Source organism: Channa argus, chromosome 8 (genome assembly GCF_033026475.1).
Source record: "Channa argus isolate prfri chromosome 8, Channa argus male v1.0, whole genome shotgun sequence".
NCBI classification, from domain to species: domain Eukaryota; kingdom Metazoa; phylum Chordata; class Actinopteri; order Anabantiformes; family Channidae; genus Channa; species Channa argus.
The window spans coordinates 22,709,636-22,732,190 of record NC_090204.1 but is presented as its reverse complement, the minus strand read 5'-3'; the positions used below and the strand labels follow the sequence as shown (position 1 = coordinate 22,732,190).

The window sequence follows — 22,555 nt, the reverse complement described above, 5'->3', positions numbered from 1 at the left end:
AAATCTACACGATTAAAAGAGAAGAAGAAACTCTGCCGCAGGTCTGTTTGTCTCTGACCAGTAACGAACCAGCAGACAGCAGCTGTCATTAAACCAGTGACCTGACTTGACAATTGCCCCCCAGGAGTTTTCTGGAACGACAGTGGAGCTGGTTCAGTAACTGAGACTCTGTTCCATCCTCCTTAGGTCATCTCCTCTGAACATTTTTACAAAAGACATTTCTGATGCACCTTTTTCCACTGGAGTCTGGAATAAAAAGACGTTGATCAAACGAGTGTGAAAAATCAGGACACCGGCTCAGTTTCTTTCTGTTTCCATTTTTACCTGCTCAGTTTCATTTTTCTATTTTTTAAAGACACGATTATTTTGCAGTTCTAGCTGAAGCTCTTTCAGCTTTTGCTTTCTCTCACAAACTTAAATTTTACAATAATGTAGACCTGAGACTGGGAGCTAACGGTAAGACTCAGCACAACATTACTGTTCCCCAAAACCAGAACAAACTAGATTCATATCAAACTCTATAGAAAAGACTGACTTGTTCATTTCCAGCTTTACTTCTGTGACCTTTGACCTTCTACCTGACACCAAAGTCTTCCTCACTCTGTCAGACATTATGACCTTCTGGCAGGAGTGGCTTTGTTCAAAAAGAGCTGGATGCAACATCTGCTGGTGAACCCTGGACTTGGTGAGACCTGCAGGATTTAGATCATCAGCACAACTTGGGACCAGAAGGACAGAATCAGGACATTTTCAAACCTACCTTATTTAGTCCAGTTGAACCGAACTGTGCAGTTTGTTTGCGTTTGTTTGGTCCAAATTAAACTCTAAAGCTGTTTGGATGTGGTTGGGTATTAACCCCACCTCCCTCTGGTCCACTTTGGGGCGACTCAGCTGGTGGAGTGGCTGCCCAGCGACCAAAGGGTGGAGGTTCGCACCCCGCAGTTCCCAACCACATGTCGAAGTATCCCTGGGCAAGACCCTGAACCCAAACAGCCCATCCCCATCCCCAAAGACCAGTCCCAAGCCCGGCAGAAATTGGGGAGGGTTACGTCAGGAATGACATTCAGTTTAAAAACTGTGCCAAATCAACATGATCCGATGTGGCAACCCTGAACTTAAGGAATAAGCTGAAAGGACAAAAAAAAAAGGTCTGGTCCAAACTTCATGATTTAGCAGCTGGTTACCACCTCTTCCTCATCCCAACATGTGATGCAGTGATTTTCTTTTTGTCTTACTACCTGGATCAGGTGGTTTCAGTCAATGAGGAGCTGGGAGTGGAGAGGGGGGAAACAAAAGTAAATTGAGGTCTTCAGGCTTCTGTTTGACTGAACACCTAATGCACATAATCAACAGTTGGTAGGACAGGGACAGTGGGAACACAAGCAGAGCAGGGTGATTAAGAACCAGTTTTAACCAATGAGGGGAATCTTCTCATTTGTCTTCTCCTGATGCATTCAGAGTTGCTAGAAACCAACCCAAAGGGAAAATGGATCAAGTTTAAAAACTGGTCCACTGATTAAGACGAGAGTAAAAAATACACCCTGACTGGATTCCGTCTGCTGGTGGTTGAAGTTCAGGTGAACAGCTGAGATGTCTCTTTAGCTCAAACCCCACACAAACAGACCTAAACTGGGTTTACAGGGGCCCTGGGATATTCATTCATCAGAGTCCATCTGGATCTGAACTCATCTTCAAACCTTAGCGGTCTTTCAAATTAAGATGGTAATTTTTATTTTTGTTAATTTTCGATGCCATTTTTTGAGGGCTGTGACTGATTGAGCTCAGCTGGTAGAGCAGTCATCCACGATGATGCTCAGTCGTTTGAATTCTGGTTCTCCTGGTTACATGTTGAGGCCTCCTTGGGCAAGACACTGAACCCCATGTTGATACTGGTGGGTCAGTCCAGCACCTTGCACGACAGCTGCTCATTGGCTTTGGATTAAAGCACTATTCAAAAGACCAATTTTCAGAATAAAAGCCTGTGGCTGAAGCTGACGAAACTGTTAACGTGTCCAGGGGTAAACGCTGATTAAAGGTTTTTATTGGTCGGTTTCTGTGAAATCAGTGTAATTGTCTTACTGTTTGAAAATGAAACGGCTGAATCTCTGCGTCCTCCACAGGAGACAAACAGCCTGGAGGACACTGATAACCTGATTTCTGCTGCAGCATAGAGAGAGCTGATATGACACAGGCACACAGTGAGACAGAGACCCAGTGCAGCAGACAGAAGAGCAGGTCTTTGAGTCTCCAACAGGTTTTTCAATAATAGAACATGTTCACTACACACACGCACAAGTGTGAAACCCCTCAGTGTCTCCTGCTGCTGGACGCAAAAGTCTCCTCTAGTTCTCAGCATCCATCTTCACCTCACAATGAGTCTCTCCTCAGGTTTCCTTTCCTCTCGCGACACGCATCCAAACCAAAACTGTATTTATGAAGAGAACTGGAAAACAGTCTGTAACTGGTTGAGTGTAAAAAGAGATGATCAGAAACAGCAGAGACCAAAAAAAATAAAATAAATAAATTAAATTCATTTCAGATTCAAAGCACAAAGCAGTGATTGGGAAGACATCAGCTGTTGACCTATCCAGAAACCCCAGCCTGTTTGTTCCAGCTCGGCTGATCCTTCACATCAAACCTGAAACAGCAGTGGCTTCATTAATAATCAGTCTGAGCTGCTCACTGACAGGTGTCCACGGCAAAAAGAGCACAGATGTGCAGCTATAAATAATAAACCTGTCATCAGACTTGTAGCCGTTGGGGGCGAAACACATTAGAAATATTAAAGACTGTGGATTAAAGTCAAATGTCAAAACCCGGGAAAATAAAAACATGATTTATGTTGTTTTCAATATCTGTTGAGGACTTTTGCCTCTTTTTGTTGGATTCTAGTTAAACTCCGTGATCCTGTCAGACTCAGCATATATGCTCAGGTCATAGCTTAAAAGGTCAAAAAGTGTGGGGACAAATCACAGATGAATAAAACACCTTGACCCCAGAGTTTCATGTTCACAGACGTGGATTCAGGATCAGGCCTGTGAACAGTGAGGACCTAGACCTGACCCTGCCGAGTCCTCACTAACTAATAATAATCATAGCATCGGGTAATGAAATCCATAAAAATAAAATAACTGAGGTTTGAAACTATGTAAATGTGACATTTGAAACAGTGAAAAGTAAAAAAAATATATAAAATGTCAAATTTTTAAATAATCATCATAATCACTAAGGTTCAGTTTGACCTTCACATCAGCAGAACGTGGAAGGTTCCTTTAAAAATGAAGAGACGAGCAACATTGACAAAAATGATTTTTACAGGACAGATTATTAATATCACTTTAAGATCACTCAAAGAATGATTTATTTTAAAACATTACTTCAACCGCTTCAACAATAAAACATAAAATTCCTTCACTTAAGCAGTTTTTGCTTTAATTGGTTTAACCAGCTAAACTACTAATTATAGTGAGCTCACCTGGATTCTCCACATCCAAACCTTTAACCTTTCGTTAATCTGGGTTATAGCAGGTGCTAGTTCGTACTAGGTGAAGTTATTAATGACTGGTTTTAAGTGACACACCAAGCCGACGTCACAGATCCAGTGCCGACAACGACCGACTGCTGCGTTGGCCCAGGTGAAGGCAACGCAGCCCAACGAGTGGCTCTAGAACCCGCTGTAAGAATGAGATCCGATCAGAGCAGGTAGCGCTGCACCTTCTGCATCCATGTGACACAAAGAGGTACCTGGGACTGTACCAAAGCATTTTCTCTCTCTCGCTCATCACAGATGGAGTATAACTACTTCTAATGTTTTCGAGAACAAGTGACAACTGGTACCAGTGTTGACATCGCGGTCCCTTCCTGGGCACCGAATCGACAAGCTGAACCACCGACAGCCGAAAAGACGCAGACCGTCCAGAACCAGCCCGGTGTATCACGACCCTTAGACGAAGGCAGTAACTGCTTAGTGATGGTCATAGTGAACTGTTAGCATCTACACACACAGGAAGTTACAAAAAAAACAACAGACTTTTATTTTGTAAAATCACAATTCATTACAAGGTGTGTACGTCTGTATGTATGTGCGTTAATGTGTGTCTGTGTGTGTGTATTTCCTGTATGTGTCTATGTGGGCTTGGTGAGCAGCTGACTGGAAAAATCGTAAAGATCTTTGTTGATTTTCTTCAGAGTCTGAACTTCTTCCTCCAACTCTGCAACTCGAACCTTCGTATTTTCACCATCACCGAACACAGACTGACACACACACACACACACACAAAACATATCATTAATAATTATGTCACAGGTAAAAACTCCCACTGGTTAAACTGGTCCCAGACTGTTGGTCAGCTACAATTTTTTCTACTGGTTAGATTAAAAAACAATATTTTGGGCCTTGATTCAAAGAGGAATCTTACTATAATGCACTGTGTTTATTAACTTACATGTTACATGACCAGATTGAATGTTAAATGTCACATCTGTGACAAATGGTCATTTTATTAGGGACACCAGCAGCAGATTAAAAACTGGTTTAAGACACTAACTGAGCTGAAAGACACCGTCACGTTTAAGCCCCACCCCTCTCACCTTGTCAGTCACAGCGTTCATCAAAGAATTCAGCCTATCAGCTTTCTGCAGGTATGTCTCCGCCTCTTCCTGAAACATTTCAAAATAAAGTTCCTCTGTGCATCTTTAAAAATAAAAGCAAAAAGAATTAACTGAACATAAAAGAAAATAATCAGCTGTGTTAGAGCGAGGGGCGTGGCTTCTCCTGTGGCTCACCTGTGTGCAGAGACCCAGGCGGACACACACCTCCCCTGACTCCCCCCCGTCTCCCTCTGAGCCATGCAGGTGTCGGCTGAAGCGCGGCAGAGCGACGGCAGGTCGACTGTCAGGGAGGAACATGTGGGCCGGAGCTGGCACAATGACAGCATTCGTCACAGGACCTGAACATAGACAACAAGAAGTGATGTCAGAGGGCAGGTGGGGATAACTTCTGCTTCATCTGCCTCAGCTGGCCAATCAGCTGTCAGCCCACCTGTGGCATCACCTGAATGTGGATAACTGCACCTCAGAGTAGAAATTCAGGAATACACTGCAACTCAGAGCAACATTCTCTTAGTGGAAAATCTCGGAACATAACTGTTATGACATTATGTCATAAACGGGTAATGAAATGATCGTAATAATTCTGAACAGGTAATTTTCAACATTAAAATCAGAACAGGAATATGAGGTATAGAAACTAGTTCATGACAGACGGTGGTGGTTTGATTAACTTTATTTATTTGACAGCACTTGCTGAAACTTCTGTCACTTAAACCTTCGTTTCTTTTTCCTCGACAGCTTTAAATATTAAAGCTCTCAGTCGACTGTGACATTTGATGAAACTTTCATGAACCTGCAGCTTCTCTACGTGTTCCTTTCTACGTCCTAAAAACTCAGGACAGTCTTCAGCTATGGACGGATGATTCGTTCAATAACATAGACAGCTTCTGTTTCAAACAGTGAAACGAGAGGACGACTAAAAAACAAATATCTTCCTTATGACAGGAGAGAAGCTGCAGGACCTGATTTTAAACTAAATAAACCAACAAAACCCTTAACGAATAACAACTTTGATTAACTTCATAGTTTTTTTCTGTTGTTTAAACTTCTGCTCTCACAGCCATCAGCAAATTATTCTTATTTTTAAGTTTATTAACTGACCTGAGAGTAACACAATACAATAACACATGAATCATAAGTATTAATTAGTTCTCAGAGATCTGCCCGACGGGTTTAGTTGAAGAAGTTTTATCTGTCAAACAAAAATAAAACAAAGAAACAAACCCAAACCCATGATATAAACAGCGCATTAACTGGTTCTCTGAAGAACCCAAGTACCACAGAACCATAAACTGGACTTCATTAGGTCAGCTGTGTTCCGTTAATGGATTTTAGTGTAAAATATTAAACTGCTACTGTCTCAGTAAAAAATTTAAAACAGCTGCAAAGTGACTGCCTCAGTCTGACCTCATCTTCTCTTCAGGAAGTTTCTTCACAAGTTCTGTCAACGTGAGAGGGGCCAGAGGTTTTTACTGAACTCACAATGTCTGAACGTGACACCTGTCTGACATATGATGGCCAAGTGTTTTTTTTTTTGTTTTTTTTCCCCAGTTCAACCAAGTTTCCTAACAATTTGTCATGGTGGGTAATTTATTTTTCTTCTCTACAGAACCGGTTCACTGCTATTAAAGAACTTAACGTTCCTCCATGGACCCTTCAGCAGACAGTGAGGGTTCCTGCTGAGGATCAGGAGAAGCAAAACTCCACTCATCAGTTCTGACTGTCTCTGATATCTGCTTGGACCAGAAAAAGTCTCTCCAAGACAGAAGTTCTAGTCTTCACAGCCAGACCTTCCATATAACACAGCATCAGACCCCACTTAAATATGCAGCCCAACTCCTTGAGCAAGCACTAGTAATATCTTATCTCATCTACTGCAATGCCCTGCAGGCAGGGCTACCAGCAGCACAATCAAACTTCCCTGATGGTCCAAAATGGAGCGACATGTCTCATTTTTGATCAAAAAGTTACAGTGTTCAAATCATTTTTGCTCCTTTTCTTTCAGCGTCCGACTAAACCAACTCCACTTTAATCCCCGAGTCTGTGACTCTGATGTCAGACTCATGATTTCTCTCCCAAAATCAATTCAAGAATAATCAGGGACGACAAACCGTCATTATACAGCTCTGTTAACACTTCATCAATACGCATCGATCCATCTTTATCTGACTTGTTGGCTCACAAAGGTTTGTGTTCAAAAGGACATGAAACCTTTCCCCTGTTAGCCAATTTCAGCTTCAGCAGCTTTCATTCAGCTGTTAAGATCAATCTGCAGTGACCTGTTCAAAGCAAATACATGAACTTTAATCTGGAAAAACTCTGCAGTTTATCAGAAGGAGCCACAAAGATGGAGCTTCTTCTTCAATCAGGGAATCAGCGCAAGCTGACTAGGTGAAGCTCCGCCAGACTTATTTCACGCCGACAAAAGCTGCAAATCGCAGCCAGGAAACAACTCGTGGGAGTCGATTTACTGCCGCTCACACAGACACAACCTTCAATCCCAGGTTTCTCTGCTTTTTACACCTCTGGTGCAGCAGAGTTCCTCAGCCCACTGTCACTGCAATTTCCTGTCTGGGGAATTTTCAAATTAATTTCCCTCCGATTACCTCAAGCATCAATTAAAGAGGCAGTGGACAACAAACCACTGGGGAACGGGAGCACGTCTGAGGGAGGAGTGAGCGAGCGAGCGTTGTATGATAATTGAAACAGGAGGCTGCTCATTTCCATACAGATGCAAACAGGTCGGATTAGTGTTAACATGGCCGACAGAGCAGACCGCTAAGCTCTGCTCAGGTGTTGTTGCAGAGAAAGTTTGGCTGAGCTCAAACTAAAACACTGAGGCCAGATGTGATGATCTTATCTGTTTCACTTTTAATGTGGAGCTCAGTGATGAACTGGATACATTCAGTGAATATAAAGATCCACGAAACATCACAGATGCTCTTTACCGACTCCACACGACTGGAATATTAACGCCAAGCTCAGGAATCCAACCCTCCGCTCTGATACTGCCTTGCTCAGAGAAACCACATCTGCAGCTTTTAGTTGATCTTTATTTTCCATCGAGCTGCAAAAACTCCTGGGAGACGGCGAGCAGAGAGAAAATAACAAAAAGATGACCGTCAGGTGACCCCACAGGTAGAGAGACAGAGGCAGAGAAAGAGAGAGACAGGTGAGGGGGGGAAAAAACAACGTTAACCTGGTGATTAAAGTCCATGAAAACTCTGTGATGTAAACAGGAACTTGGGCCTTATGCATAAACCGCTTGATTCTCTGTACAGACCTACATTTTTTAAATTTCTTCTCAAATGCTGCGTTTACATGGACCCAAGTAATGAGCTCATTTACATCAGCTCTCACAGGTAGTCAGGGAAGAGGGGGAGACATGTATGGCTGCCCTGTCTCCAGCCTTTTGTTCTGCACATTACAGAAATCTGATTGGAAACCTGGTTATGTGCATTCATGGCAGAGAAATCTGCGTTCTCTGGCAGAAACTACCCCGATTTCATTTTTTTTCATTTCTACCATTTACATGACAGCTTTCCTGAGAAGACTGTCAGCTGTTTACTGCATGTAAACACAGCTTTATGAAGCCACCTCACCCTCACCTGGGAACTTCATTTTGTGTTTTACACATCTTTTATTTGGCCATCAGCTTAAAAGATGATCTGTGGCCTTGTGCTGTCTCTGCCTTTACACAAACACTGTGTCGCTGTGTTGAATAGAAGCCAGAGTGAGCAGAGTCTGAATCATCACTGAGATCATCTCAGGTTCCACACACACACACACGATTTCTCATGTTCTCATCACGTTTTCTCACAGTGTAGTGAAACCTCCCACCTGCATTAATGATGCTACAGGATCCTTTCACCATATCTCAACCGCATCTCTAAATGTTTTCACATTTATTGCTTGACTCTAAACATCATGTCTGCTAAGGTTTTACTTCTCAAAGATGCTGATCTCTCTGGCAAGTGCATGTTTAACCAGGTTTCTAATCTGATTTCTACAACATGTGCAGGACAAACGTCTGCAGACAGGGAAAGCAGCAGAGTTAAAGCCTGAATGAAAGCTGAACAACGTTTCCTTGTTTTGTAATCTGAGTGCAACTGAAACAATCACAAAGTGGCTGCACAAGTCTTTTTATTACGCATGATGATGCTGTGTAATGCAGGTGTCCCTCTACCTCCGTCTCCCCCCCCCTGCTCCCCACAGAGACACAAACTAATAAAGAAAAGTCAAGGAGTGTTCTTGTCACCATTCAGATAAAATCAGTGAGCCAGGTAATCAGATTACAGTGTATACAGAATCCTGGTCACTAAAGCAATGTAAACAGACAAAGAGACATGACAGTTTCATCAAAACCCTGGTGGACGTTTCGGAAACTTCTCAAACGTCAAACTCTTTATTGTCTGACTGGTGAAACGGGTCATAAACTGTTGGAGAATTTACATCCAACACTGAATGTTCATTAAACTACAGCTCTGATGGTTTTAATCCATTTACTTGACATATCCTTCAGCAGGACTCTGACCCTGGACAAGCTGCCTCATTAACAGTCTCTGTAAATGTGAAGAGACAAGGATGGATGGAGCTTAAGGCTGAGGACGGCACCTGTCTACCACAAGGGGTCAATGAAGCGCTTCTGCGGTCGCCGTGATGACACATGATGAATAATTCACAGACTGGGAGACGAGGACAGAAACCAGAGACGTACGGACTTGTAGTGGTCATTCATACTGGTCCTGCAGTGAAATTGTTCCCACAGTTATACTGGTTCCACAGTCTTAACGGCTTCAACACTGCCACTTTCTGTCCCTTTAAACAAAAACATTTCAGCTGTAGCTTGTTAGCGCACTCATCCATGAAGCTCAAGGTCAATGGTTCAAATTCCACTTCTGGCAACATGTTTAAGTGTCCTTGGGCAAGACACTAAACCCCACAATGTTCCCTGTGGGACAGAGGAGTACTTTGCATGGCAGCTGCTGTCATTGGTGTGTGTGTGTGTGTGTGTGTGTGTGTGTGTGTGTATGTGTGTTTTGGATAAAAACACTATATAAGCAGACCATTCACAAACTGGACAAGTTTCAGGTTGTGGTTCAGGTCTTTGTCCTGAATGTACACATATAGTTTTTCCTCCTCACATAGATTTTAGTAAAACCTGATCAGCTCATAGTTTGCTGGTTCGTTTTCTCAAAGCAAAGTCCTGAGGGTGGATTTGAAGACAAACACTGTTTTCTTCTTTACACTGTGTCCCCGTTGGCTTTTACCACATAGTGAAAACGTTTCCTCACGTCATCCGCGCTGTTGTATATCAAATAAAACTTGAGGGAAAACCAGAAGGCGGCACGTTCTCTGGATGCTTCTCCCTGGTTGTGGTGATAGAAACTGGATCATTATCCCACACTCAATTACAAATATTGATCGGCCACTTGGCTTCAGCTCTTCAAATTACTCTAATGGTCCAAACCTGGCTCAAAGCGGGGACATTAATCCCAGCAAGTGATCAGGGCTGACGAGCTGCCAGCACACTGCAGATCCTCAGATTCTTTGGACCAGCAGCCACATGCTGGGTACACAAGACTCACTCACCTGGAGAACTTACCTGAAGGCTCACAGCGACTAACAAACCTTAGCTTCTTGGTAAATGTCTGATCATTTTTTCTATTTTTTTGTTACAGAACTGAAAATCATATTTTGGCCAAGTGATCTCTGTCTGGTTCTGCAGGTGTGAGAACTGGTTTTGTTTAGATGTGGTCAGTACTTTTTAAATGTAGTGCTGTCAATCAGGTGTCTCTGTGTCCTCAGCGCTATCCCCTGTATTGCAGTGTGGTGCGTTCAAGTTCCTTGTGAGTTGTTGGCATCTCTGCCAGTTTCACGGGATAATGAGTCCTATAAGATGAGGAGCAGTTCTGATAGTGTCAGAGATGGTGTCAAGTGTGTGAAGAGGTCTCGCTCCGCTGCCTGAAGCGGAGACGTTCTGCTGTCAGACGGATATTTGTTAATAACAGACCGAGATTTGACATGTTGAGAGAGTCAATGCCTCAATGAGACGCAACTGAAAAAGTGAACCACATCCTTCGTTTTTTTCACTTTGCTGCTTACTGTCATGAACTCCGCCTGAACCTGAGATGATATCGGTTTACAGCTGCAGAATCAGGTTACGCAGGGTTTATTATAAAGAACCTCTGAAAGGGGAAAATGGTAAATGGGGAGTGGTCTGCTTATATGCCGCTTTTTTCCAAATTGCTTAATGATGTTATTTCTCATTCACACACACCAATGATGGAAGCTGCCTAGCAAAGTTGTCTGACTTACTAGGAGCAACTTGGGTTTGAGTGTCTTGCCAAAGGACACTTGAAAGTGTAGCCGGAAGCAACTGGGTTCGAACCACTGACCCTGGATGACTGCTTTACCAACTGAGCTACACAAACTAAATCTGTTATGGACACCAGTTTATGTGGCTTATTAGTATCTGAGACATCAACATGATGAACAGCATGTTCAAATCTTCACTTCAGTTTGTTGCCCTCTTGCTTCTTCATGCTGACACACAGAGATTATTGTGCATCAGTGAGAGACGTAAAGCTTAATAATTGGACATTTTGGTCTGCATTGCAACACAAACATATTCGACTACACTTTCATCAAACTGTGAACAAGGATCCAAAGTGTGAATATGAATTCTCAGCGATAAACCGAGCCCCCGATGAAGACCATGCTGTGTGAGAAAGCAGAGCAGATGATGGGTGCGTTTATATCTGTGGAGACATTGATGAATGTGCTGGTGTTTGATCCTCAAACATAAATTGGTTTTAATTCATTTACAGCCCCTCAAGTTCTGATGCAGTGTCAGGTAGTATTTAAAAGTATTATCTGGTAGTATTTGGAGGTAGTGTCAGGTAGTATTTAAAAGTATTATCTGGTAGTATTTGGAGGTAGTGTCAGGTAGTATTTAAAAGTATTATATGGTAGTATTTGAAGGAGTCACAGAGGAGTTCGTCAGGAGGAGAACGGGTTGGTCCGGACAGAGGATGGATCATAGTCTCCTGGCGCCATTTGAAGTGAGAGGATTTGGTTAATTACAGTGTCAGTGAAGATCACAGAGAAGAGTTTCTTCTTCATGTCCCTGTCAGATGCTGCAGCAGCAAAATTTATTATTAATGAGACAAAGCTAAAAGCCGCTGCAGGGTCAGAAGATTCATTAATTAGCCAAATCCATCTGAGACCAAGGACCCGGGAGCATTGAAAATACTGAGTTCAGTTCAGCTCAGCTCAAAGACCCTGATCTAACAGATCTGATCCAGATCAGCCTTACTGGTGTGCACTGACCCTATGGGCTATAGACGCAGTAAATCAAAGGTGAAGCATCAGTGACTAGTGAGTTGACAACTTTGTGATCAGCAGGTTCATTTCAGCCAATCAGAGCTCAGGTTAAGTGCATTTACTCTGAGGAGGGGGGTGTTCAGCATTCAGATGCTGAACAAGGACAAGAAAACCCAAATCCATCTGTGCTTAATCGAACCCAAAGGGGGGTGTTTACCTTTGTGTGCAAGGCAGCGTATGCTCTGTTTACTGTTGATGTCCCAGACTCGGACACTTTCGTCATGTGACCCCGAGAGCAGCAGGGTCCCATCCATCGATACAGAGAGACATGTCACCAGGTTCCTGAGGGAGGGAGGGACAGTTCAGATCAGATTCACCCTCACAAGGTCTCAGTGAAATGACAGAAAACTGATAGAACCTAAACAGAATCCTGATTGAACCCTCATTAAAATGAACACACTATTACAGCAGCAGCCTGTATTAGGCCTAAGAGGCAGGATGGATTCATGTTTACAAGTTGTTTTCGCCAAACCCCGACCCTACCATCCAAATGTCACAGCAGAAATTGAGACTTACGCCATCAGGAAACATATTTTGAAAATTCTAATTCCAATTTTGATGAGCCCTTGGGAATTGTAGCTTCATTTTTCTGTCCTTAGCTTATAGGAGTAGCACCTGGTGTGGTGTTCTGCCGCTGTGGCTCTTCAAGGTTCAACGTGTTGTGTGTTCATGAATGCTCTTCTGCGTTACAGTTATTTTTTATTTTATTTTTTTTAAATCAGCTAAAACCAGTTGGGCCCTTATCCTCTGACCTTCCTACTTTAATGAGCAGTTGAATAGGTTTACATTAGGTACACTTACTGGGCACTTTACTAAATCCTGTAATCACAAACATCCTGGTTATCATCAGTTTCCTCGTGTCCTGGTTTCAATGTCTTCACCAACAGATAAGGTCTAAACCTTTTAAAGTCTCCTCTGTTATATCGGCAGTCTCACCTGTGACCTTTAAAGACGTGGTTTCCGTCAGTGTCGGAATGGAAGGCTCTGTCCCGGCTCAAAGTCTGCAGAGGAGACAAACAGTCAAACTTAATTGACAGCATAGGAGACAAACAGCAGATTAGCTCATTAACACTTCTCTGAACACTTGCAACGATTCTTGAAGCACTTGAGACACTGAGATTAATGTTCACATGAAGACAATACTTTCCTCCTGTCCATCCGTACACCGACCCAGTATAAGTCAGACTTTACTGGATTCACTAACTGGGCAAACTGTGGCCTTTTACTTTGCCCGTTTAATACAAATATTTCACCAATTTCCTGCCTCAGACTCTGAGAAGCTTATACTGCACCTTCGGGAGACAAACTCTAAGATCCGCCGCAAAAGTGGATTCTTATATTATTAACCATAATATCAATAACACATAACTGGTTATTCTATGTCACTAATAAAACGATCATGGCCTCCCCCCCCCCCCCTTCATCCAAACACCTGTTCAATGTAGTGGTTCTTGCAGAGTCCTAAATATTAATGTATTGAACCTGAACCAGGACAACTGGCTCGTGTTGTAAACACCCCCCTCCAGTCAATGTGGCGCAGTCTCAGCAAAACATGTTCACAGCCCCTCTCCCCGTCTCTCCTTTACACAGATATTAAGGAGAAATTACCTCTTCAGGTGAAGCAGGTTCACGGCCAACAACAGGTCCAGAACAAGGGGTCTTGGTCCAATTTGTTCAAAGTCAGTAAAAATATGTAAAAATAAACCCCCCCCCCTTTCTGTTCTTTCTTGCACTTGCATCTCGTGAACTGTAAACACGTTTCTGATACGACTTTGACTCCTTGACTTACATTTGTGCCGCCTTGTACCTCACGTGTAAGTCGCTTTTGGTAAAAGCGTCTGCTAAAAGGACTAAATGTAAATCTAAACATATAGCTGTTAGGGGACAGGAGGAGGGACATGTGGTTGGCGGCATGGGCAGCATTATGTGTTGGACCGGGGACCCAGAGCACTGTGGAAAAACTGACTTGTATGTTACATGGGCCACGACCAATGAGGTTACCATGAGCTGAACCAACAGAACTCCACTGCTGGGTGATTGCTATGGCAACTGGGGACACTGTCGTAGGTAACAGGGCGAAACAAGTGAACGACAGAGAGCTGTGAGGGTGACACTTGTGCATGTGTCTTCCAACCTTAAAAACATAATATCCTTCTCTGCATGTTCACCACAACTGTTGACGTCATCTTTTCACATTCGTCTACCACCTATTCAAAGTCAGACACCTTGGCGTCTACAAGAAATATCAGAATACACTAACAAATGTCTACATGAAGCGCAACAACATTTTTTATCCCAAAGCTCATAAATAAAAACTTTGTTGATGCAAAGAATAGTTTGCATTGACTGTGGAGGATGTTAGATGCTGGACGGAGGTTGGAGGACATTGGGATGGAGGATGTTGGATGTTAGAGATGTTATGTAATGATGCAGACTCACCTGACTGCAAAGAGCCACCTGGAAAATGTTTCCGTCGCCTCCTCCACAAAATAGGAAGTACTCGCAAGGGTCAAAGGTCACAGACATGATCTCCACATCAAATAGGACGGACAGGAGGAGCTCACCTGAAGACAGCTCCCACACCTGGACAGGAACACAGAAAAGGACAAAGTAAACATGGCTGCCGTCAGCTGTTAATGACAATCCGCCTGTTAAGCGGTGACACATTGACCCCAGTGGTAAAATTGTTTGTTGGTCCAAACATCAATTTGTTCTACGCAGTTAAATTGTAAATTGTGTCACTCCAAGGGATATTTAATGACTAGGAAAAGTTCTTGTAACCATTCCCTGGCTTCTGCTTTTAAATAACCTTTTTACAGGGTTGACTGTAGTGTTTTCTTTATCGTCATGGTGTGGTTTGCACAATCAGCAAAAACTGAAACGATCCTCCAGATACAAGTGTAATTACACTACGATCCTTTAAATCCCATTCGCTGCACTCGGGTGATCTCCGTTTAACCACGTGACTTCGGTGACCAACGGGCTGCACCAGTGATGATTTAGGCGAGTTACATTAAATTGGTTGAATCTTTTCCGTCGCTGCGGTAACACAGATAATGGGACCATTGATCAATGGTCCCATTATCTGCTGACAAACAGCTGATGTGCACGGTTTGCCTGGCGGTGACTACAAATATGGAGCCGTGTTTCCCGTTGACCAAAACGTCACGCACGCCGATTTTGTTTCACTGCGTTACCATGTTGACTCATTTAGCCAAGTTGCAATAATTAACCTTTAATTGTCTGCTGTATCTGACCAACCTGTTACCTGGTTCTAGAAAAACCATAACCCAGAACATGGGTCCACCCTTCTTACTCACCTTGACTACACGATGATAATAATCAACAGCTGGTGTTTTAAAGGGCAATACACCATGATACACTACTATAATGCTAGTAGCTGTACCTTTATAAAATTACACAGCCAAACAACATGCTGGGTAGTTGCTCACTAACATAGTTACAATGTTTGAGAAATCTCTCTTAACATTTTATTGCTTCTGTATTTCATACACTCCTGACAGTAGAATAAGCCACAAAGCTGTATATAATACTGTGATACAGATCCTTGGTCACATTGGGGTGGTGATACACCTGCTAGTTACAATGCATCATGTTTATGTTCCCCTGCAGCATCTTTATTTTGCTTCCACAAAAATGCAGAAGGCCTGGAGACAAGACGTGCCAGCTGACCTTTGACCCTTTCTCCGTTCCTGCTGTAACAGAGCTGCTGGCTCTGCAGAACTCCGCCCGCATTTCTGTTCCAGACCCCATTTAAAAACTTGATGATTTAAAGCGTGCGCAGCGGGAATGCCTCGGCTTGTGTTCAACACGTCCCCACCATTCGTTACGATGTCACGGTGGAGCTGATGTGCCATTACTGCGGCTTTGAGGGAGGGAGGGGGGGGGTGGGGGGCATAGGTGGTTACTGAAATTACTGAAATTGAAACTAAATCTTAGGACGAGAGCAGAGAAGTTCTAAACAGAGGCAATCAATAACGGGACAGAGATACCATCTGATGTCTCATCTCAGACTGTGACACAGACTAGCTTCTTTTAGTCTAATGCCTTCCTTCTGCTTGAGAATTGATCTGTTTTACACAAGCGTTGACCACTGGGTTACAACAGACAACTGGTATAGGTGTTAGACCGTTTATACAGAGGAGGTTTTGTCAGTGCTGTGGTCATGAAGGTCTGAAAATCTATTTCAACTAGATTCCAGCAGTGAACGACTCTGAACCTCGAGCGGCTTCTGGATTACGCTCAGGAGTAAAAGTCAAGCTTGAGAAGCTGCTCAGTTTGCTTGTGACCATCCATCATCCTCAGTCTGACTTTATCAGTGGGAGGACACAACCTCCTCACCTGTTGTACCCGCCTGACAGCCAGAGCTGCAACTACATAATGAGCTCATCCATCAACACGACTTCAGACACGAAGGTTTTGACCTCAAGAAACAGTTTACTCTGCTGCAAAACTTAGCTTAGAATGATCAGCAGACTGGTCCAGATCCGTGAGACCTTCTAGACTCTGACAGAAGTGCTTTGGTTTAACCCCTGAAAACCATTAGTTTAGTTTACTTTTCACACACACACATACACACACTCACACGATAGATCAGAGATCCTGCAGCTAGATCAGGATCTAACCCAGATTCTTCTTGATGTGGATCTACAGTCCTGACAGAACTAGACTGAAGCACTGAAGATTTTTAAACAGAGAATTTGAACTTGAGCTACAGTGGTTAAAATGGGTCACCTGCTTATCCTTTGATTTGCTAAATACTTGTTCAAATTGTTGAAATTTAATAAAAATGGGAAAGGATAAACAGAAAATAAATAACCCAATCAGCCACAGCATTATCGCCATCTGGTGGTTTTAATATAAAAATATGTGATCAATGATCTTTGACCATTTCCTTAGTAATAACTGTACAAACTTAATAAAGCAACTTTTTGCATCAGATTATTATGTAGATCAAGCTAATGTTTTTACATGTAAGAAATGATGCAAGTCAGCTTCATTTTTCTGCAATCTACTTAATTTTAATGATTTCAGAAAAAGGCTGCTCTGCTCAGCTGAAGATATGAGCCAAGTTTATTTTTCGTGGAAATCACTTATGGGATCCTTCTGAAAACAGTTCAACCCACCTCTGTGGTTTTTCAAGTGGGACAAATGTTTCTTTCTCCTGCTAATAAACTCTGAAATAAAAATTCATTCATTCACCATCATTAACTAAAACAAAGCCTCAAATCTGTTCCATGTTTTTCATAATTGTAAACTTTCTCTGCAGGCTACAGCACAATGAAGGAATTAACAGTAAACACAAATAAAACAGACAAAAAAACCCCACATAGATCATTTTGAAAAAATAAAAAATAAATAATAATTATATATTATTATTATACTAATAGATAATAACAATCATTCTGAGTTCTATTTGTGTATTTCTGCTGGGTTTAGGGTTTCAGCTGGGGAATAATCTGCTGTTGGGCCAGTGGGAACCCTCTGAAACTACATCTCATCTGGATCTGAATCAACCTGCAGAGCCCTAGATCCAGACGGAACGACATAACATGATTTAATATAAACCAGACAGCGCGTTTATTATAAAGGTTTTTACAAAGAAGGTTTAATAAGAGCGACATCCCCATGTCCCCACAGGGCCCCTCAACAGAGAAAAGATGACAATTACACCCGAGCCTGAGGGGGGATTAATCTGTGCCGCTTTAATTTGCTTCCCGTTCGGTAACACGGTGATGTTCCATTTTCACGATCTGTCTTCCGCTTTACATCACCACAGCTGTTATTCTCCAGCACACAGGAATGCTCAGCCACAGGACACAAAACTTGGTGCTGAGGATCAGCTTTAATGCTCAGATGACAACAAACCAAACCCTGTTATAAAACCCCATCACGTTCTACATCAGACAGCTGTAAAAAATCAAATCACATCACCACACCTGATCATAAGCTGAAATAAAGTGACAAACACCAGATTGTGTTTTTCACATCTGATCATCAACTCGCGTGACAAGCAACAACCTAATTCTTATTAAGAAAATATCACATCAGATTTAAAACAAACCAAATCTTATAACAAAAAGTCACTTTGAAATACACAAGGAGAAAATAAAATAGATTTACAATCTTTACAAAAAGGAGAAACAGGGCGGTTCTCTACGGACCGCTACAACATACAAGCGGCTGGAAAAAGGCAGCGAAAGGTGGTCGTTTTTTTTGTGACATAATCCAACCAGTCGTCCCTTTGCAGGCATTGGTCTTACCTTGACAGTCTGGTCTAAGGAGGCGGTGGCGACCCTGGCCTGAGCTCCCATCCTGCCACAGTGCAGGTCTGTGATGGGCAAAGAGTGACGACTCAGGATGTGACGTGGCTCAGGGGTGTGGTTTAAATCCAGCTGGATCACACTGAAACACAGGAAACATCCGTGATCATGGTCAGGAGTAAACTAAATAAAAACCACAATTTACTAATGCAAATAAAAAGAAAACTATTTTATTTATGTGGAGAACCTGTGCGTTTCTATAGGACGGTTTTAATAAACATTTCCACAAGCAGATTGTTTCCTTTCTGCAAATGTTCTGATTATCCCTACAACAAAACCTCCCCGCTCTCTCTGTCAGATTTCCCTTTGCTTGGAACTAAAGCAGATGTCTGAACACAAAACTGGCACATTTTTTACTGATAATTTTGTCAGTAAAACAATCATGAACGTGCACAGAAACTTTAGTGTAAATAACTGAATGAGTTCCTTAATGACTGAAATAAATATCTGTGATTGTTCCACAGATGCTGGCTTAGACCTTTAGGCAGAACTGAGAGCAGCTTCTGCAGACAACCAAACGGCTGAAACATGTTTTATTTCTTAGCTGCAGTTTAACATTCATCTCAGGTCTTCCAGCATCCTCTGCTGCTCACTGAGAAACACCTAAACTGCTGTATCTGTGAGGACCAGGCTCAAACACTGACAGAATCAGAAGATGTTTGATGGCCCCCAAACTCATCCTGCGGCTTGAGTCCAAACATCAGCCAGAGTCACATACTGAATCAATTCAAAGACCAGTAGAAGCAGGAGTCCTGCAACAGAGGCTCTGACCTCTGCAGAGTCCAGATATGTGTTGCCAAGAGTAAAGGGTTTAAACTTTATTCTGGATAAAATTCCTTTTGAAGTATTTATAGTGTTGAAAACATAATGACTTTACTCCTAAATGACATCTGTGTGATGTTAAAACATCTTGAGCAGAAGTGGTCAGCTGGTCCAAACAAACAGAGACGACCATTTGGCAGCAGATCATTAACATGTCTGTTTCTGTTAACAAGTCCTCTTTAATATGTTCTCATTCACATGTTTAAGGGTGAGGCCTTTACAGGATCCACTGATCTGAGGAACCTTTTAGCAGAACAAAACCTGAGTATCTGAAGCCAACGCTTGATTTAGTTTTAAGGACACCTTCACTGATGATGACCTGGTTTCTTTTGGTTCTTCTTTAGCTAGTACATGTACATAAATGCCATTAAATTTCCCTTTGACTTCCCTGTATTAAAACATCTTTCTACTTCTAGCTGAAAAATGTCTCTGTATGACATCACTTGGAGGAACCTTTACTCATTCTATGAAATTTTAGATCATAGTCAACCTGCTTTACCACAATCACATCATCTAAACTCCTGATGATGAAATACTCCTCCCGGTGATGTCATCTGGAGGAGTCTTTTAGCTAGAAGCCAGGAAATATTTTAATTTGGGGAAGTCAGAGAAATGTTTAAAATCATTAATGTACATTTACACCCTAAACTAAAGCCAGAGAAAGAAAGTTAAAATCGGTAAAGTCGCCCTTCAACACCATTTCTGATAAAGTGGACCCTCAGGTGTATGTTACCTGCACAGTCTCCACACCAGAGCCAGGTTGTCTTTTCCTCCAGAAATAAAATGGCTGCTATCATCTGTGAACTTCAGACAGGTGATGTCCTGATAATGACGGCCAAGGACAGACAGCAGCTTACCTGTGCTCACCTGAACCAATTAGAGAACAGACATTAAAACACCATAACCAATCACAGACAAACCGTTGGATTTATAAAGGGCCTGACCTCCCACAGGTAAATGGATTCAGCAACTCCAGCTACGAGGAAGAGTCCATTAGGTGAAGCAGTCAGACAGGTGACCACACCTGGACACACAATCTTCTGCTGCAGCTGATCCTGGAAACAACAGGTTCCATAGGGTTTAATATTAGTTCACATTAACTTAACATTTCTTTTACAGTTTTATGACAAATTCTTGTTACAGCAGCATGCTTTCAAATAAAAGGTTTTCTAAATTATAATACCAAATCAACTGTGGGGAAGATCAGTTGAAATGTGCGCATAAAGTTATTGTCTTCTAAGTAAATTGTAAACAATATGCTCACAACTAGAAGAGAAAAATAAACTGGAGAACGTTAAGATGTTTTCTCTGTTTTGTCTGATATTTAATAAAATATTCTTAAAATGTGACACACAAAATGATCCGTTTCTGCTGTCAGAGGACAGAGGAGTTAAAGTCGATATGACTAATGTATATTTACACGAGAAAATAGCCTATATAACACCAGAATAATAGAATAGTTTTTTTAAATATAAACTGCAATGATGAAATAAGATGTAAAATAACATGATCAGTAATTCTTTTGGGAATAAAAGAATCAGTCACAGGGCTAATCATCAATATGGAGCCTTGTTATTAATGATAAACTCTCTCTCACTTTGATAGTAATTACTTTAAAATCAGAGCGACCCATTAGAAAACACAAGTTAACTGCTTAATTGGTCTTTGTCTCTCTTGTCCCTTTGAAGACCCTGCATAAGTTAATGCTCTTATTTTTCAGTGATGTGATTGGTCAGTGTTTGGCCTGTTGACAGGTTCCGATCAGATCTTCTTAAAAGAACCTGCAGCATCTGTTGCCATGGTGATGTAATCTGATTAGAAGTGAGCCAGGATCATGATACTAGAAAAGCTGACCTAAACCTAAACCGGATATCCCATTGATCTTTCCTTGTATTTTTTTGTGTCCTTTCAGCTTATCCCGTGAGTTCAGGGTCTCCACAGCAGATCATTGTCCGCATGTTGATTTGGCACAGTTTTTACGCTGGATGCCCTTCCTGATGCAACCCTCCCCAATTTCTACCTTGGACCAGCACTGCACAGCTGGGGAGTTGAATGGGCTGTTAGGGGTTCAGTGTCTTGCCCAGGGACACTTCGACGTATAGCCAGGGCTGGGCATCGAACCACTGACCCTGTGGTCCATGGATGAGTATGAACTCAGTATAAGCACAAAACGGAACACACACACACACACTCACACAGTGATTTGCTAATGACTCATGTTTTACTCGTTTGAGTAAAAAAAGGTTTACTTTAAACACAAACCCCTTGGCAGCAGTTACTTGTTCCAGCCGGGTTTCTTATTAATTATCCATCTAATAGACACAATGACGGGCAGCACCCAGCTGAGCTGCATCGTAGCATCAGATCAGTTTTACCTGCTGGTACAAAAGGTTCGGTTGGTGTGTGTTGGGCCGGATTCTACAGCAGCTGCACCTGGACGGTACCAAGTCCAACATTTTGTATGAAGTTGTATTTGTATTTGATAGCGAACGTGTTGTTTAAAATGACAGACGTTTGAATGGAATTTTGTATTGTACGTCTGCGTGTTCAGAAACGATTGTGGGATTTTCCCGCCACCTATGCCCTCAGTTAACGCTGTGTTGGTGAAGTGACGTGCAGCAGGTGCACTCAGGTGTGTTACGGTGTGTCCAGGTGAAGTGAGTCGAACGGTACCTTCCTCTGGATCTCCCACACGTTGATGAAGTTTTTGCCGAACTGCGCTGACAGGAGGAACTCCCCGCGAAGCACAGTGAGTGTCCGGGCCGAGCTGTTCCCTCCCCGGTAAGAGAGGAGACTTGAGCCGCTGTGGAGGTCGAAAACGGTGCAGTTCCACAGCTGCGAGCTGGAGTCGCTGCTCACGATTACCTCCAGAGGAGCCGCCATGTTGGCTCCTTCACAACACACGGCACAAGCGGGAAACCACCGGGCTGACAGCGTCCCTACGTCACCTACTACGTCCGGTGCATTGTGGGAAATATAGGCACGACATAAAGTAATAAAAACATGACACACAGCTTCCTTGCGTCACCTATTACTTCCGGTGCATTGTGGGAAATATAGGCACGACATAAAGTAATAAAAACATGAAACGAGTCTTTATTAAAGCCATATTTGCTCAACTACTTTAACCTTTTTATTGAGTGCAGACAAATAATTAAGAAATCATAAAATAACAATAAAGAAAAATAATAAATATGAAAGTGAGTACATTATAAATCGCAAATAAATGTAGATACATTTAAGAAATAAAATTACTGTAAGTCAGTGTGCGCTACCCACATTTTCTTTGAGTGTTGATGGGGCAAATTTATATTTACCTTTAATATTAGAAATCATTTTGTTTGTTTTGTTCAACATTCAACTGTGATATGATAAATATAATAACAGGACAA

General features: G+C 42.3%; 1 protein-coding gene across 1 annotated transcript; it reads right to left on the bottom strand.

Moving 5' to 3' along the window:
• Positions 1-4,010: 4,010 nt before the first annotated feature.
• wdr18 (WD repeat domain 18) lies at positions 4,011-22,097 on the bottom strand. Its single transcript, XM_067513200.1, has 10 exons — positions 21,837-22,097; positions 20,108-20,218; positions 19,897-20,030; positions 18,282-18,423; positions 14,437-14,580; positions 12,934-12,998; positions 12,155-12,279; positions 4,786-4,949; positions 4,591-4,659; positions 4,011-4,254 (listed from the first exon to the last, which is right to left on the bottom strand). The coding sequence occupies exons 1-10, from the start codon at positions 22,044-22,046 to the stop codon at positions 4,126-4,128; spliced, it is 1,293 nt and encodes a 430-aa protein (XP_067369301.1). The 5' UTR covers positions 22,047-22,097; the 3' UTR covers positions 4,011-4,125.
• Between the last annotated feature and the right edge of the window lie 458 nt (positions 22,098-22,555).